The sequence below is a fragment of the Dasypus novemcinctus genome, chromosome 23, assembly GCF_030445035.2.
Source record: "Dasypus novemcinctus isolate mDasNov1 chromosome 23, mDasNov1.1.hap2, whole genome shotgun sequence".
Taxonomy (NCBI): Eukaryota; Metazoa; Chordata; class Mammalia; order Cingulata; family Dasypodidae; genus Dasypus; species Dasypus novemcinctus.
The window spans coordinates 69,388,884-69,407,575 of NC_080695.1; the positions used below are offsets into that span (position 1 = coordinate 69,388,884).

The following is an 18,692-nucleotide window of genomic DNA, read 5'->3' on the forward strand; positions in this document are numbered from 1 at the left end:
GTTCACCTATTGTTTGAATTGGTGGTTAGCTATTTGTGATCATCTTTGGTTGAAGTGTTGAAGCACGCAGCCTGCCCAGTGTTGAACTTCTCTTGAAAAGTCTGCGAGGGAACCGTATGAATTATCCTGAGATTTTGCTATTTTAGCCATCACTGATGACTTTCTTAATCTCTGAAAGTTAAGGGAAAATGGATTCCTTCCAGACAGTAAGAGAATGAGATTTGGACACATCTTGGTTTGAAATGCCAGTGTTCTCCTATTAATCTCTAAGACAGTGCTGTCCAGTGGAACGTCCTGTGATGATGGACCTGTTCTCTGGCTATACTTTGCACTGTTGGAGCCGCTGACCCCACCTGGGTAGTGGGTGCTTGAGATGTCACTAATGGGACTGAGGAACTAAATTTTTAACTTTAATGAATATAAATGTAAATAACCACAGGTTGTTAGTGGTTCCTGAATTAGAACAACCCCCTAAGTATGTTTACTTATCCCTTTTGTCTAGACGTTTCTTTAAGAGGAATATGCCCTGAAATACAAAGTTCCTTTAAAAGGACCGTCTTTTTAAGATGGAAGACACTTATGAAAAGATTCCATTTCTTTAGGTTATTCCATTTGGGATTAGTCACTCATGTCGAAAATATTTGCTACATTATTGTGTAGGCCCTGGGGAACTACTGGGAACACAATAGGCCCAGCCTCTGCGTTCTTGAGAGGTAGTGGGGAAGGTCAATCCAGAACAGGTAACCACAGTCAGGGTGGTTTGAGTACCTTAGAGGGAAGGACAGCGCATGATTGGCGCACAGGACAGGGACCAAAGCTGTTCTGAAGCTTCTTGGGGACGTGATGTCAGTGCTGAGACTTGAAGGATGAACAGAAGATAGTGGGTGGTAGATACTTTTCTAGGTTCGGGAACAGCATGATAAGCAAGTGTGTCAAGTTTTGCAAAAATCAGTCTTGTTTTATGTTCAGTGACCTACCAAATTTAGGAAGTCACGAGGTCCTGCTTCTGGGAGGGTGGATGCTGATGTTGTGGTCCTGCCTTGGGGAGTCAGTTGGGTCTCGGCTTCAGTATCAACTCTACCATGTCATTCTTTCTAAGTGCTTGTCCATGGTAGTAACAGTGGTCACAGAAGCTGCTTCTGTCCTCGTGGAACTTGGAGTTCAGTAGTGTGGGCAGGCAATCTAACAAACCCCACTCATGCCTTTATAATTTCAAATTGAGCTGAGTGCTGTGACAGGAAGGAACTGAATGCTTCCATCTGGGTGACTGGGGAAGGCTCCTCAGAGGAAGGACATGTGAGCTGAGGACCAGGGGACAGATGAAGTGTGTGTCAGGTTGGGCATCTGCAGGGAGGTAACTGAAGAGGCCTCAGCATGGCAGTAAAGGGCGTGAAGAGCCTGGAGTGTCAGTTGAGGGGGTCCGGCCATCCCCCAATACAGGGGGAGCAGATGTAGCTCACGCGGTTGAGCGCCTGCTTCCCATGTATGAGGTCCTGGGTTTGATCCCTGGTACCTCCTAAAACAAGCAAAACAAATAGGCAAACAAAAGAAAAAACCAGCTCTAATTGGGGAGCAGATATGGCTCAGTGGTTGGGCCTGCTTCCCATATAGGAGGTCCTGGGTTCAATCCCCTGTGCCTCCTAAAAACAAAACAAAACAGACAACAAAGTTTAAGAAGCTCATTATATCCAGAGTAATTGGAAGAGGCTATTATGCTTTGCTTTCCAAAAGTCTAGATCACCTTTTTCCAAAGTGTATTTTTCCATTAAAGTTCACATCTACAGAAAGTGTTGGCAACTCCCCCGGCCCCATTTTGGGAGGAAAAGGACCCTGTGAAAAACAGCTTAGAAATTGGAGTTAGTATTTTATTTTAAATGTTATGAACAATGGGAGGATTTTCTTTCTAAAAAATTTTTGTTTAGTCTAATGAATAGGTAATATGGTGAATTACTTACTGCTATGTTAATATGGTAACATGGTTCAAAATTCAAGATGCACAAAAGAATATTTAGTGAAAAGCTTCTGTCTTGCCTGTTTTCTGAGTTCACCCAGTTCCCTTTCCCAGAGGCTGCTGGTTTTAGCGGTTTCTTGTGTGTCCTTCCAGAGATATACTAGGCATATATAAGCAAATATATTTTCTTCTTACTATTTATTCACAGTAGCATATTAGACATGCTATTCCACTCTAAGTACATTTTGGATGGATTAATATCTCAGAGCTGTCAGAAATATTAATATTTGAAGAACAAGCTTCATTCTCAAAGCCCTTTTCCCCCCAAACACTCGCTTCCCCTCCATCTTCCCCTCCATCTTTCCCTAGTAATGTCTGATCTACTTTTTATCTGTCTTTGCTATTTCTAATCATCTCTTGTAAGTGATATCATAAAATATTTGTCTTTGTGTGACTTGCTTTTTTTCACTGAGCAAGATATAAAAACCCTTTTTTAATGGCAAAATGTTTTGGTTCTCTACTTAGATAAATGGTACAAGATGAAGTTAATGTTTTCACTCCATACCATATAGGAGGAAGAATTGGGGTTTTTTAAAAAATTATTTTCATGTCATCTAGAAGAATTTCAGTGTTAGTGTTGCCAAAATGCATGTTGTACAATCAGTTCACTCCTAAATTCTGTTTATAGTTTTTTAATTTATGGAAAAGAATCTTAAAACTTGTGGTTTTTACCTACCCCCTTATTAGTTGCTATACATTAATTTTTAGCTCAGTAACCTACTTCTGTACCAAGCGGATGAAGTAAGAATCAGTCTCCTATCTTAATTGGTAGGACTTCCAAGAATATTTGTATTAACTCCAGACCTTTTCATTAATTTAATTAATTAATCTAGATGTTACAAAACACTAAAAATGACCCAAAAGTCCTCCAGTAAAGGGTTAAATAATGACCCATCCAAGTAGCTGAATCCTTTGCATCCTCTGTCATTGCAGATCTGGGTGAAGGAGAGTGATGGGTACTTAAGAGAAAAGAGAAGTTTGAGAGTCATTAAATTAAAAAGGATGCAGGGTTTTTGTTTGTTTTTGATTATTACTATTATTATTGGAATAATGAAAATGCTCTAAGAGTGATTGAAGTGATGAATGCATAACTATGTGATTATACCAACTACCATTGATTGTGCCCTTTGGATGGATTGTTTGCTTTATTAATATATATCAAGACAGTTGATTTGTTTTTAAAAAAAAGGTTGCAGAAAAAATGGTAATTAGATTCTTTTTAGGGGTAAAAAGATATAAGCTACTGTGTACATAAGAAATTTCTAGACATTGTTTGTCTTTGAGGTCAGGGATTGGGGATGTTTTGAGAGAGCTCTCTACTTTTCACTTTATGTTCTCCTGAGTTTAAGACCATGAATATGCATTATTTTTATAATGGAAAGTTAGTTAAAAACAAATCTAATCCATCTTTAATATTTGTGGTTAGGAGACTCTGTTAAATGGTGAGGGGTAAAGTTTTGGTTATTTCCTGTTGTAAAGTCTTTTAACTTCTAGCAAAAATTATTTGGACAGAGTGCAAATTAACTTAGAGGTCCTTCCCTCAAATATGGAAATGTGATTTTATGTTAGTGTGATGACCAGTCACTACTTCCTTTTGTCATAGTTCCATGGTTAACAGAATCTTCTTATTAGAGAATTCTTCACTGTTGGAAGTTGCAAGACCTGACAGCAAACTAGTGTTTCTTTATTTTGAAATAATGTCAGATTTCCCCCATGTGAGCAACATTTGTCTCATTAGTACATGGGGTACAAAATATTATATGTAGATGGTCATACTCTTTTAAAAAAGGACATTACTTTTGAAAAGACCTATTTAAAAGTATTTTCCTGACTTTTAAGCTCATTTGAATGCTAAAAATATTTTAAACGAATATTGATACCATTTCACATTTCATCCTCAAACCCTAAATGCTCCAACTGGAAACTTGAGCAACTGGAATCTTTGGGGGGTGGGGTGGGTGGGGCTGATTTTAAAAATATCAATTTCTTTAATTACTTTAATAGGTAGTTCACTCACATGATTCAAAAATCAGCAAAGGACAAAATGCTATAGAGAAGCCTCCTCCCTCTTGCGTTCCTCCACCTAGTCCCCCACCTAGTCCCCCACCTAGTCCCCCACTAGTCCCCCAGGTAACCATGTGAATGGTGATCTCTTCCAGGGTTTCTTTATCTATTCTATTTATCTATATTTTAGCAGATACTGATGTGGAATCTTCCTGCCCCTTCCTGCCCTTTTCTTCGTAGCCAGGGTAGCATCTGTACACATTTTTGCATTCCTTTACCGATCAGTACATGGAGAACTGGCTTCCCTCGTGGTCTTTTTTCTCGTATTCTTCGAGATGTGCCATATTTTATTTAATCTGCTCCCCACTGATGGGATCCACTCACAAACATTGCTTTAATAAATAGCCTTGTGCAAGTTTGTGTAGAAGTATAACTATAGAACAAATTCCTAGAAGTGGAGTTAATGGTTAAAAGGCATATACATTTGGAATTTTGATTGAATCATCAAATTGTCCTCCAAGGGCTTGTAGGCTGGTGGGTTTAAGAGCAGCATACTTATACCCAGCATAGACTTCTTTAGATATTTTGTGTACATATCTGTTAATATTGTTTAGTTGGTGAACACTCATATTCTTCTGCTTGAGATTTTCTGTCATTTTGTGCCCCTTAAATTGCTCCTGATTTATCTAGTTTTATGGTGTGGTTTTTGGACTTCATGCATTCGTTTTCTGTTTTTGGTTTTCATATTCCTAGCCTGCACCCTTCCGTACTTTGACATACATTGATGGCGCGGTAACTCCTCCAGGCTCCCTTCCATGTCCAGGGCATGGCCTTTTGCCCTGTCTCCTGCCTTGTCCTTGCTGCTTGCTACCTGCAGCTCAGAGCAGCCAGGGCACAGGACCCTGTGTCTGGTCCACCAGTTGTATTTGGGGTATGGCTGGACAGACTAAAGTGGTCGGACATCTGGGACCTGGAATTTGCTTTGCAGAGGTTGTGTCCAAACTTAAACCCCCAAATTCCTTCTCCTCCTCGACTGTCCTTGGTAGGATACCCCACCTTCCCCCCCCCCCCCCGCAAGAAAAAAGCTTATTGGGTTACAGGGTGGATGAGCAGATGATGACAGCACCTCACCAGGGTTCAAATCAAATGCTTCTCAGCTGTGATGGTGGAGAGAGATGAACCCCTTTCTACTACCCCTGCTCCATCTCATGAGAGTGTTAACATGGGGCCTCTGGGTTACTTGCATGCAGTTGGGCGGGTCATTTTTGCACAGGCTACATGACAGCTGCCTTCTGTTTCACCCTTGGACCCATGAAGGCTTTTCTCCATCTATGGTGGCTGAGGGAGACAGCACACAACCACATTTAGGACACTTATTGTCTTGGCTTTTCCCTGCAACTTCTAAGTGCACCAAATGAAACTAGGAGCTGCCTGCATTCCTGGGACTCAGAAGATTTAGATCCAGTTTGACAAAGGACTTTAAATCAAGACTCAGGCTCTGTAAGGAGGAGGTAAATAGCAAACATTCAGAAAAGCAAGATTTCTTGGTACCTGATGCACAGTAACCATCAAATGCATTTGGATATAAAAAATAAAATGTTAAAATTTCAGGAGTAAGTTATGCTAAGAAGATTTAATTTTTTTCAGGTGGAATTATTTGCAAACAGTCATATAAAATGCATTGTTATATACCAGGTATTTCCTCCCTGATTTGTATTATAGTTTCTAAGGTACTGTAGTTTCATTAGAGGTTGCATCTAAGATTGTAGCTTGGTTTCCTTTCTGTCACTTCAAGCTCTGTCATTCATGATATTTAACTATTTAAGCATACTCACTAGGCAAGTTCCATCTAAGGAGTCTCCCTGGATGGAGCCTTCTTTAACGTGAATATTTGCCCATAATTTAGCTGTAAGTTTGGGTTTTGTAAATTGAATTGTCTTATAGCCCTCAGCACATCTGTCTGTTAGAGGATTTGGCTTGGCTTTTATCATTTTTCTGGCATATGCTCTGCTTTGCATGATCGAATGGTGATTTAAATGGGCATTTAAGAATGATCTTCCCTGAGAAGTCCATTTCTCACTCAGAAAGTTTTAGGGCTTCCTTCCTATTTTATCAAATTCACATACTTAAAGAGGGAATCCTGCCATTTTGGAGCTCTTTTTCTTGAAACTTTCCATAAAACAACCAGTTAAGCTTGCTTAGCTTGCTTGCCTTCCATCCCTACCTGCTTGGAATGCTCTTCCTCTCCCTTCAAAATTCCATTCAGAATTTGTCTTTTTTTTTTTTTTTTTTTTTTTAAAGATTTATTTATTTCCACTCCCCTATTGTCTATGCTCTGTGTCCATTGGCTGTGTGTTCTTCTATGTCTGCTTGTATTCTCATTAGGCAGCTCTGGGAACTGATCCTGGGACCTTTGGGAGTGGGAGAAGGGCACTCATTCTCTTGCACCACCTCAGCTCCCTGATATGCTGTGTCTCATTATCTCTTTTCTTTGTCTCTTTTTGTTGCGTCATCTTGCTGCACCAGCTCTATGCGTGGGCCAGCGCTCCTGTGTGGGGCAGCATTCCTGCATGGGGCAGTACTCCATGCAGGCCAGTACTCCACATGGGCCAGCTCGCCACATGGGCCAGCTCGCCTTCACAGGAGGCCCTGGGCATCGAACCCTGGACCTCCTATATGGTAGGCGGGAGCCCAATTGCTTGAGCTACATCCGCTTCCATGTTCACTTCCTTAGTCCACTTGTCTGTAAGATGTGACATGTATGTGTTTAAATTATATCAGTTTAAATTTGTTACTTGGTGTCTGTGGCCTGTCTTCATAGATTGGAGTCCTCGCAGGAGGCAGACTTTTCTTTGGGTCTCACAGATAAATAGAGAAGGTGAACGAATGTGTGCAGAATGAACCTAAGAATGGCAACTTGCTGCTCACTGGAGGGAGGGCAGGGGGAGGCTGTGGATTTGCCCAGTGGAACCCTCTTTGGCTCTTGAGCAGATTAGTGCTTCTTAATAAAAGAATACTTCGTTCCATTATTTGGAATGAAGTAAAACCTCATTATTCTGTACTAATTAGGGGGTGGTGTATCTGCATAAAAGAAGCCTGGATGACAGAAGATTTTAGAAGAAATTCACTTCAATTATTTCCTAATATCCATTGCTTAATAATAAAAAAAGGTTAGATATCTTTTGGGAACGTGTTTTAATTCCTAGGTAATTATTTGCATTGGCACACATACTAATGGAACCATACCTTTTATTTTATTTTTTGGTGCTTTACCTCTCCCTAGTGGGGATAGGTGTTGTGTTATTTATTTGCACAACCCCAAATAATTTTCAAAACAAAGCCTTTTTTAAAAATTTGCTAATTTTCATTTTTATTATTTTATTTTTTAAATTAAATTGTCTTTTCTTTTTTTAAGATACATAGATCACAAAAAATGTTACATTAAAAAATATGAGGTTCCCATATACCCACACACGCTTTTCTCATATCAACAACCTCTTTCATCATTATGGCACATTCATTGCATTTGGTGAATACATTTTGGGCCATGGATCATAGTTTACATTGTAGTTTTCACTCTCCCCCAGTCCATTCAGTGGGTTATGGTGGGATATATAATGTCCAGCATCTGTGCCTGCAATATCATTTAGGACAACTCCAAGTCCTGAAAATGCCCTCACGTCTCATCTCTTCTTCCTTCTCCCTGCCATCAGCATCTACCATGGCCACCTTCTCCAGATCAATGCTCCAGTTTCTTCCATTACTAGTTACAATAGTTCTGTAGTAGAATACCAGTAAGTTCACTCTAATCCGTATTTTATTCCTCCATCTCCACCTCTATATCAAGAGGGGGCTTAGATCCCACATGGTTGATGGGCAAAGTCAACTTTAATTCTTTTAGAATTGTTACAGGTTATCAAAGAAGAGTATATTAACAAGGTTTTTTTTTAATTTTTAAAAAGATTTATTTATTTTTATTTATTTCTCTCCCCTTCCCCTCCACCCCGGTTTTCTGTTCTCTGTGTCCATTTGCTGCGTCTTATGTGTCTGCTTATGTTGTTGTCAGCAGCACGGGAATCTGTGTTTCTTTTTGTTGCGTCATCTTGCTGCGTCAGCTCTCCTTGTGTGTGGCACCATTCCTGGGCAGGCTGCGCTTTCTTTCGCACTGGGCGGCTCTCCTTACAGGGCACACTCCTTGCGCATGGAGCTCCTCTACGCAGGGGACACCCCTGTGTGGCACGGTACTCCTTGCATGCATCAGCACTGCACATGGGCCAGCTCCACACGGGTCAAGGAGGCCCTGGGTTTGAACCGTGGACCTTCCGTGTGGTAGACGGACGCCCTAACCACTGGGCCAAGTCCGCCGCTCTTAACAAGGTTTTAATGTAGTGAAATGGCCATTATTGGGCATTGCCCCATGCCAGGCACCATGTGTCACATCATTCAGTCCTATCACATCCTCTGGAGATGGGGTTGATGACAAGATAATACTGACTGATACTTATTGAGCCTTTCCTGAATGCCACTCCTTAAGTGCTATATATACTACGAGGCAGGGACTATTTTTATTTCCATTTTAGAGCCTTGCATATAAGGTAGTGGTGGTAGTGACAGAGCTGGGATCTGAACCGAGGTCTGGCTGGGCCCCTTCCCACCATACCTGCCTGTGCCTCTCTTGGTGTTAATAAATCACATAGGGATGAATATGCCGAGGTTGTCTAGAATTTCTCCCTGGGAAAGAGTCTCCTAGTCTGTGGAGTCCTCATCTTTAGATTTTAGCTTTTACAGGATCCATTTCCCTTGGATCAGGTTATTTTATAGCCAGTTTTGACTTAGGAATTAAAATTTCTTTTTGTAACCTCATCCAGGATGGGTGAAGAGAGGTACTTAGGTTTTGAAGTGTGACTTGTAGAGAAGCATTTGAGTAGTCAGAATTAGAATACAAGGGATGCCAAAAGGAAATCTAAAGGAATAATTTAAAAGAAAATTTAAAGAAAGCAGACCTATTTCACAGGGAGTGAAGGATATGAGAAGGAAAAGGGGTGGCTGGGGAAGAGAAAATATCCAAGCTTCATGCTAGGAGGGAGAGAATATGAACACATAACAAAAATAGTATTTAAGTGCTTGTGTCATTTACTGAGTACCCTTTCTCATTTTACATTATGCATATAATTTTCATACCAACCTTCAGACAGAGGTTCATTGGGGCTGAAGTATAGGCATTGAGTGAAATATACCTGAATGATCCCCTGGAAGATAAAGGCAGTAGGAGGAAAGATGAGTAGAGCAATGTAACATTTCAAGATAGGTCATTATTGAATTTTGTTTTCTTTGTTTCTGTTTTAAGAAAGTAATAAGATATATTGACTAGGCAGGTAAATTGGTAAAGTTGATAATGTGTATCCTCTAAAACTGGCAGTCTTCCCTATCCATTTACTTAGGCATTCAGCACACAGATGCTTATTGAGTGCCTAATATGTGCCAGGCATTTGAAATGTGGCGCTGGGTAAATAGTGGTCTGCAAAACAGACATGCTCTCTGCCTTCATGGAGCGTACAGCCTCAAGACTCTTAACGTGTAGTTGATGGATACTTTCAAGACTCATTCATTATGTTTATGGAGTAGAAAGGAGTTTATACTTATGGCTAGTGGAGGGTATAATAAACTGGTTTCATGAAAAAATCAAGTCTGTCAATACAGAGGCATTTTGAAGACCAGAATTTGGGGTTCCACATGCAAATTTTAAGGAAAAAAAAATGTGTTATTCTAGAAAGAGGAGCTTTCAGAAAACGTGAAGAAAGGTGTGTTTTGTCAAAGAATGCTTGAGCTAATGCACTTGATACCTTTTTCTTTTTTTTTTTTTTTTTAAAGATTTATTTATTTATTTTAATTTCCCCCCCTCCCCTGGTTGTCTGTTCTTGGTGTCTATTTGCTGCGTCTTGTTTCTTTGTCCGCTTCTGTTGTCGTCAGCGGCACGGGAAGTGTGGGCGGCGCCATTCCTGGGCAGGCTGCTCTTTCTTTTCACGCTGGGCGGCTTTCCTCACGGGCGCACTCCTTGCACGTGGGGCTCCCCCCACGCGGGGGACACCCTTGCGTGGCACGGCACTCCTTGCGCGCATCAGCGCTGGGCATGGCCAGCTCCACACGGGTCAAGGAGGCCCAGGGTTTGAACCGCGGACCTCCCATATGGTAGACGGACGTCCTAACCACTGGGCCAAAGTCCGTTTCCCGATACCTTTTTCAAGTGAAAGTATCTTCAAATTTTATTGGCTCAAACAGCCAAAGCTCCTGGGAGAGATAGCCATTTGCCTGATAGCTTACAGCTGAACTTGGGACGGGCGCTCAGCAGCAGGGACTGATATGGGAAACCCTGAGAGACAAGCCCTGTGCCAGCTTGTAGCTGAAATCAGGAAGAAAGCTGGGCAGCTGGGCCTGAGAGAGGCTGCCTGGAGGGGAAGGAGAGACCAGGCAGAGATCACCTGCCCTCTTGCTTCAACACGTGGCAGCTGGCTTTGGTGAGAAAGGGCTTGTTATGGTGCCTTGGCTTGAACTTTTCACAGCTTTGTAACTAAGATATTACCCCAAATAAATCCCCATTATAAAAGCCAAAAAAAAAAAAATGGTTATTGGCTTGGCAGATTGACTCAGGCACTTACCTTGTGTTTGAGTCTGTGAAATGAAAGCCTTTTTCAGAGTACCTGAATAGTCATTCTTTCCTTTTAAGGTGGGATGTGGAATTCTGATCATGGTTTTGTTAAGAATTGATCTGGGAACCTGTGAGGGGCGTGTTTGGAGGTGGAGCATCACCCCAGGCCCTCGCTCGTGGGTGCAGACTTTGACCAGTCTAGCCATGAGATGCCCTTGTTGGCCTGCCTGGTGAAGTGTCTTGAGGCAGGCTGGCTGAGTTTCCTCCCAAGCCCATACTAACCTCCTTATTCCTCATGGGGTTCCCCAGCCTTCTAGGAGTGTGGGAGGAACTGGGAAGTTGTGCTTCTGTTTTCTCTCAGATCAGTTTAATGAAAGGGGCAGACTCTAGGTTTGCTGCCAGGAGGCCCCGAAGGAGAGACCGATCATTCCTGTCCCTAGCTGTGGAAAGGTTGCAGGCAGTGTTTGTGATTTGGCCTGTGAGTGGAAAGTCTTCTGCTAAGGGCAAAGCCCCTGAAAGCAGGGTTTGTGCGAATTTCCTTGTTGTAGGCTGGCTTCAGGTAGATTTGCTCTCACATGCATCACCTGCTGATTTTTGCATCCTGTTTTTTTGGCTTTTATTTGTTTGCTGTAGTATATTTCCTTTACCACTGGAAAAAAAAAACGGCAAGAATGTCCTTGAGATTGTATTGGCAGAAAGGAAATTCCCTGGGATTAGAAGTAGTAGCTCTCAATTTTGAATCTTGGGAATGTCTGATGATTCAGATTGCTGTTGCTCAACCCTGTGTTGGGACACTAGGGTGTGTAGAAAGCATAGCTGTGTTATGTTGCAACATCCTGGCCATCCTTCTTTACTCCGCTTTGTCATTTTTTTTGAACTAGAGAGTAGGAAAAGTGATGACAGGCAATGGTGAAAAGAAGGGTGATGGTATGGCCGTCTGTGTGTCTTCCACAAACCTTATGCAGCCTGTCTTTTTTTTTTTTTTTAAACCACACCATGTATGTTTAGGTTGTACACAGGTTCATGTATTTGCACTAGTAGGTGGGAACCTGACCAGGTGTGAGATGTTATTTGTCTCAAATAGGATGAGCAGATGTGATCAGGGTGGACAAAATGTGGCAGACCAAACTTTTCCCCACCCCCCAGTAAATGAACTCAAGACAGAATGCACCACTTTCAAGTGTAAAAAGGACATGTGCATTTGGACAAGAACTAGAATAAAAACATAAATGAAAACTGGTAAATTTGGGAGTGGCAGAATGATGGGTGAAGTTTTAAGGTTGACAAATGTTTAGGATAAAAATATTTGTGCAAAATATAGTAACCAATATCTATGGCACAAAACGCCCCAGTCCATCTTTTGTCATGTTGCCCTGGGATATGGTTATCCCTTTTCTACAGATGAGAGAATTAAGATGCAGAGATTAAGCAAGTTGCCCAAGGAAACGTGGCTAATGGATAAAGTCAGGATTTGAACTTGTGTGTCCCAGCTTCATAGTTTTATTTTTCCATTGTTCTCCATTAAACTAGGGACCCTGACCCTACTGTGTTTAACTGTTCTTTGGGGTTTTACCTATTTGGAGCTTGTTTGCTGTCTCTGGTTTACAGGCTTTACGTGGTCTCTTCAGTCCCACCCCAGACCAATAGGAAGGAAAGCCAATCTCTTTCTGGTTCAGATGAAGTTCCATTTTTATGCTCATGGATTAAGGAGCATTGCATTTAAAAACATTGATTTTTTTTTTTAAAGGGTGCTCAGTAAAAACCCGTGTGCATGTGGATAAAAGATGTTACAAGCACAGTTTTTGTTGGAGAGGATTTGGGTTTTTGGGTTTTTTTTTTCTTTAGTACATTGGAGACCTTAGTGAATCTCCAAACTCAGGACAATGTAATAGCATAAAATGTATGGAAGAAAATCCAGCAGCACCATGCTGAGGTGCAGAAGCTGGATTGTGAGCCAGGGACAATCACTAGGCAGTGGTACTCTCTCATTGGGCTGTCCGTTACATCCAAGAGCCAGATTCGTGTCTCCCAAAATTAAATGTCCAGTAATCATGAGGAAGCACTCCCAAATTGTGGGACACTCTACAGAACAACTGGTCTATACTCTTAAAATGTCAGAAGTTATGGAAAACAACTAAAGTCTGAGAAACTATTCCAGATTAAAGGAGATAAAAAAAGACCTGACACACAAATGTATTGTGATCCTGAATTGGATCTTGGAAAAAATACTGTAAAGGATATTATTGGGAACAGCTGGTGAAATTTGAGAACGAGCAATATATTAAGTAATGTATCAAAGTTGAGTATCCTGAATTTGATAAATGTACTATGATTATGTAGGAGGATGTTTTTAGGAGATACATACTGAAGTACTTACGAGGAAAGGATCATATTGTCTGCAACTTACTCTCAAATGGTTCTGCAAAAACTAAAGTGAGTGTGTATTTGGCAAGTGAAATCTAATCCCTTTTAGTGTGGTAGGAAGAAATAGATAAGTGTTAGAGATGGTTTGCTAGGCATGTGTGTACAGAGAATGGAGATTGAAAAGACAGACTGGTCAATTCTGCAGGGGTAGCCTAAAGAAATATGTCATAGTCTCTGTGCTCTTGGAGGCTGGACCACTCTGGTTCAGGGTCAGGGTTGGAGTTTTCTAAATGGAGAAAGAGCATCAGGGAGAAAGATGGGTGCCAAAGGGATAGCTTGCTGTGTTATGGCTGGAAAGCTGGGTGCTGTAAGAGGTGGTGGGTGAAAGAAGGGCTGAGAAGTGGGCAGGGGCTGCGTTCTGGCTGGCCTTGTATGCCTCACTGTGGGTTTGAACTTTATAGTCATGATGCTGTGTGTCAGCATGCTTCAGCAGTAGATGACATTAAATTCCAGCTAAAATGGCTTAAACAATAGGAAATGTATTCTCTCACCTAACAAGAAGTCTGAAAGTAAGGAGGTTCCAGGGTTGGAGAATTCAGCAGCTTGGAGGTGGCTTTACCAATGCGGGCAGCTTTTGCTTTCTCTTTTGGCATAGTATCCTTAGTGTGTGCAGTGGCTTCTCTCCTCGTTAAAAGATGGTCACCACAGTTCAGGGACGAGTCTAGTGAAGAAAAGGGATTGCTTATTATTAGGAAGGAAGAACTTTTCCAGAACCATCTTAGCAGACTTATCTTCATATTCTTTTAGTTGTGATGGTATCACTTGCAAGGGGAACATGACTATGTGATTGGCTTGTCCAGTCACTGGCTCCTCATCCTGTGTTGGGGAAGGTGTTGGCTAAAGAAAGCGTCCTCCTCAGAGGACTGCCGAGGCAGCTGTGTTGGAAACACGCTGGTTTTGCCAGCAGAGAGGGAATGGGTTGTAGAGTAAGCAGTCTTTAGGGACAGCCACAGTGGGAAAACACGTTTTCAGCCCTCTAAGAGTGGGCAGCAGGAAGCGGGTGGGCAAGGGGTTGCGTTAAATTTTAAAAAGAAAACAAAAAACTACACACATCTATTACCCCACCACTTTACCAGTACAACTATTTTGATTCTGGGCATGTTTCTGGCCATTGTCCATTTGGACTTATTTTTAATTAGTTCTGATCTTACTACGTGTGCTATTATATATACATTTGCATTTTTTTAATCCCTCGCCTTGCTGCTTTTTGTGTGCTGTTCTCTGTGTCCATTTACTGTGCATTCTTCCGTGTCTGTATTTATTTCCCCCCCTTGCGGCTTTTTTTTTCTCCCTGTCTGCCCTCTGTGTCTGGTTGCTATGCGCTCTTCTCCATTGTTGCTTGTCTCTGTTTTAGTTGTGTCACCTCGCTGTGTCGGCTCGCCATGGTGCCCAGGCCGGCAGCCCTCTGCGGTGTGTGGGTGAGCCTGCCTTCACAAGAGGCCCCGGGATGTGAACCGGGGCCTCCCATATGGTAGATGGGAACCCAACTGATTGAGCCACAGCCGCTTCCCTGCATGTATTTTTACAACACACTTTCCTGTATTTCTGCATAGTCTTCATATTACTTTGATAGATAATATTTTATACAGGAATTTAAGCCTTTCTGTTGGTTAACAGTCATAAAAATAATACTAAGCATTTGCCACATGCAGGCTCTTTTCTGAGTGCTTTACATTTATTAATTCATTTAATCTTATGTGGTATAGTAGCTTTTATCACTCCCCAGTTTCGAGATGAGGATACTGAGGCACAGAAAAGCTAAATGATTTAACTAAAGCCATACAGCTAGTAAGTAGAGAGCTGGAGGCAGAACCGAAGTTCAAAAGCAGGCAGTCTGATTCTGGAATCTGTACTCATGATACTAAACTGCCTCTAGATATTGTTTGTTCTGTTTTGATGTTGTAGATAATACTGTGATGAACATATTTCTGTGAATCTAGTTCTTGCATATACACATATAGCCTGGTCCTCAGGTTGCAGAGTGCACTAGAGGTGTGCAAGTAGAGATGACATACACAGAGCACTCTTTTAAAGGAATGTCACTTAGAGAGGGACCAGGAAAAGGGATTGCTTTAAATTTTGATTACCAGGAAGGATATTTGATTTTGTTTGCTATTTTATCTTCCTTTGTGATAATTACCTGCTCTTGCCCTTTGTTGATTTATACCTGGAGTCAGTATGCTTTTCGTCTTTTTGTGGACTCATAAGCTCTTATTTTCTTTTATTTTTAACTGTTTCAAATTTCTGTGTATGTCACTCTTAAAAATTATTTCTGCAGCTTCAGCACTTTAAAAAAAATTACTGATCTCATTTTCTGTTAAGGCTAGTTAAAAAAAATAATTTAGCTTTTAAAATATGTAATCATTTGAGATTATGCTTTAATTTTACTGAATTGCCATTTACCTAATTAATGCCCAATAACTTTATTACACACTTACATTAAAAGCATTTTCACATTATAATTCAGTGAATTTTTAGACTTTCCATTATTTCCCTTTAATTGGTACGTCTGTATTTGTCTTCACACCACACTCTTTAATTATTGTTTTAGAATACATGATAAAATCTATCAAAACTTTTCCCCCTCTCATTTCTGTTTAACTCTTCCTTGCTCAGAATTTGAAAAATATTCTTTCTTCTTTTTTTTTTTTCCTTTCCGTAAATGAACTTGCAGATCATTTTACCATTACCTTTAGGACATGCTAGTGTTCCATGTTACCTTGAGACATGCTCGTGCTCATTATCTCCACTATCTCTAACGTTAGTTGAATGCTTTATGATGAAAAAAGCCTACTGCCACGGGTGTTTCATGTGAGATCTGACTTGCTTCTCTCAAAAGTCCTCCGGAATAGGTAGTAATATTACTCCCTGTTCAGAGATACTTGAAGCCATCAGAGATGAGACTAGATTTGGTCAGCCCAACTTTTTATCTATTCAACTGTACTTCCTCCAAGGCAGTGCTGATCCTAGTGGGGCTCAGGGAAGTTTGTATTGAATCAGTGGGTAGGAGAAGCAAAAAAGAAAAAAAAAGTTAAATGCTCCTTTAGGTTAAGATCATAATAACATAGGACAGTTGGAGAGCTGTTATGGTTGTTTAGTTTCTCATTTCCATTTCTGTTTAATTTCTAGATTTTGGATCATTGTTTGACTTGGAAAATGATCTTCCTGATGAGCTGATTCCCAATGGAGGAGAATTAAGTCTTTTAAACAGTGGGAACCTTGTTCCAGATGCTGCTTCCAAACATAAACAACTGTCGGAGCTTCTGAGAGGAGGCAGTGGCTCTAGTATCAACCCAGGACTAGGAAATGTGAGTGCCAGCAGCCCCGTGCAGCAAGGCCTCGGTGGCCAGGCTCAGGGGCAGCCGAACAGTGCGAACATGGCCAGCCTGGGTGCCATGGGCAAGAGCCCTCTGAACCAGGGAGACTCTTCAGCCCCCAGCCTGCCCAAACAGGCAGCCAGCACCTCTGGGCCCAACCCCCCTGCTTCCCAGGCACTGAATCCGCAAGCACAAAAACAAGTGGGACTGGTGACCAGCAGCCCTGCCACGTCACAGACTGGACCTGGGATCTGCATGAATGCTAACTTTAACCAGACCCATCAAGGCCTCCTCAATAATAACTCAGGCCATGGCTTAATGAATCAGGCTCAACAAGGGCAGGCGCAAGTCATGAATGGCTCTCTCGGGGCTGCTGGCAGAGGACGGGGAGCTGGGATGCCGTACCCTGCTCCGCCCATGCAGGGGGCCACAAGCAGCGTCCTGGCTGAGACTTTAACACAGGTCTCTCCTCAAATGGCCAGTCATGCAGGACTGAACACAGCGCAGGCAGGAGGCATGACCAAGGTAAGTGGGCTTGTGTGCTCTGAGCACTTCCTACCTAACCACAGCTTTTCCCTCAAAGGAGCTTGTGAGAACGGGGCTATGTGGCACCTTCCTGTTCCTCCATCAGGCTTTCCAAATACATTTGTACTGGGAAAAGACAGATTTGTTATCTGGAGATCTTCCTGGGAGAAAGATCTCTGTCCGATACCTTTTTTTTTTCAATATCAATGTTACAAGTTACTCCTTTAACTCAAAGCAACAACCTCAGTAACAATAAATCTGCTTTGGTAAGAGGCTACACTTCCCCCTCATTTCTGTTCATTCCTCAGTCTTGAGGAATTGGGGACAATGTCTGCTCTGACTACTTCACGCTGAGAAGGGACATAGATACTATGAAGTCAGCCCTGTCTTAAAATGAGAATTCTTAAAGAAGCCACCAGTAGAATTGCCTGCAGGTCAGGCAGTTGGAGGTATAGGGTATGCATTGGGACGCACTGCCAATTTTCACTCTATGGAGAAAATGTATAGCAATATGACCATGCGGTTGAAGAGGTGCAGCTTCTGCTTTGGAGTCAGCTTTGTATTGCCTCAGTGAATCTGGTGAAGGATCTTTACCTCCCTTTACCCAGCTGAGAAGTACTGATTCCTTGTGTGCTTTTCATTTTTACAGATAACCTGGTGAGGTATCTGTTAACACGGTGTCCATTTTACTGCTAAAGAAGCTGGGTTCTGAGTTCGTTGCCTTCTTGTCAGCTAATCAGGATGAGGTGGCAGAGCCCGGGTCCTTGCGTCCCAGAGGAAACGCCTCAGCAGATTTCTCCGAGTGTGGTCCCCAGACCAGCAGCATCTGGGTCACCTGAAAGTCTCTTACAATTGCAAGTTCTCAGGCCTCTCCTCAGACCTGTGGAGTCAGACTCTGGAGGTGGGGCAGGGGCCAGCCACGGGGGCCGTGAGAAGCCCTCCAGGGGATTCCGGGGCGCGCAGGTTGAGACCGCAATCCAGGACCAGGCTTGGCTGGGCTTTGCAGTCACCGGCCTTGCAACTAGTGGGTAGAATAGGATCTGGCCCTGGAGAAGAGGAATGGCAAATGTCAAGATAGATGAGAGACAACCGAAAAAGGTGAAAGCTGACAGGGAAGAAGAGCAGAGGGAAAGAAATGCGGGCTGATGCCTATTGAAGTAATTTCCGCTGAAGCTCTGTGACAAGAGGTTTCTAAAATGCAGCCACCTGCCTGCCTGTTTCAGGCACTAGCTGGTACAGCAAATACCAGAAGAGAAAAATTCTTAGTCCCTAGTAAGGGAAAAGGAGAAATAAGAGTTGAACATGATTTTCCCATGAGAGTATTGTGTTAGGTGATGGATAGAAAAGCCCAATGTCTCTCTTTAATAAGGAGAGGAAATTTTTTTTGACTTAATGTGAAGTAATTCCCAACATTAAGCATTTATCTACTTTGAAACTTTGATAAAGGGGAATGTGAACTTAAATTTTAGCTGTATCTGGCATTTGAAGAAGGGTCTTTGTGTGCATGTGTACATTTTAGAATCTGGGGTTAAGAAAGGATTTCGAATGGATTTATGATTCCTGTATAGAATTGATATTTGTTCCTTCCTAATTCCCTCACTGTTCCACTCCATAATTAATATCCAGTTGTTAAAAAACTTCTTATTTTGGAAAATTTAAATCATACATGAAAGCAGACATAGAAGTATATTGCTGTGCTTCTCAAACTTTTTGGTGTCAGGACCCTTGAATAATCTTAAAAATTATTGAGGACCCCAAATAGATT

General features: G+C 41.9%; 1 protein-coding gene across 1 annotated transcript in view; it reads left to right on the forward strand.

Moving 5' to 3' along the window:
* The window catches only part of CREBBP (CREB binding protein), a 155,200-nt gene that overhangs the window by 8,873 nt on the left and 127,635 nt on the right, over positions 1-18,692 (forward strand). Inside the window, exon 2 of the mRNA XM_058286560.2 lies at positions 16,215-16,927. Within this exon, the coding sequence (XP_058142543.1) occupies positions 16,215-16,927 (713 nt within the window). The remainder of the gene's footprint in view (positions 1-16,214; positions 16,928-18,692) is intronic.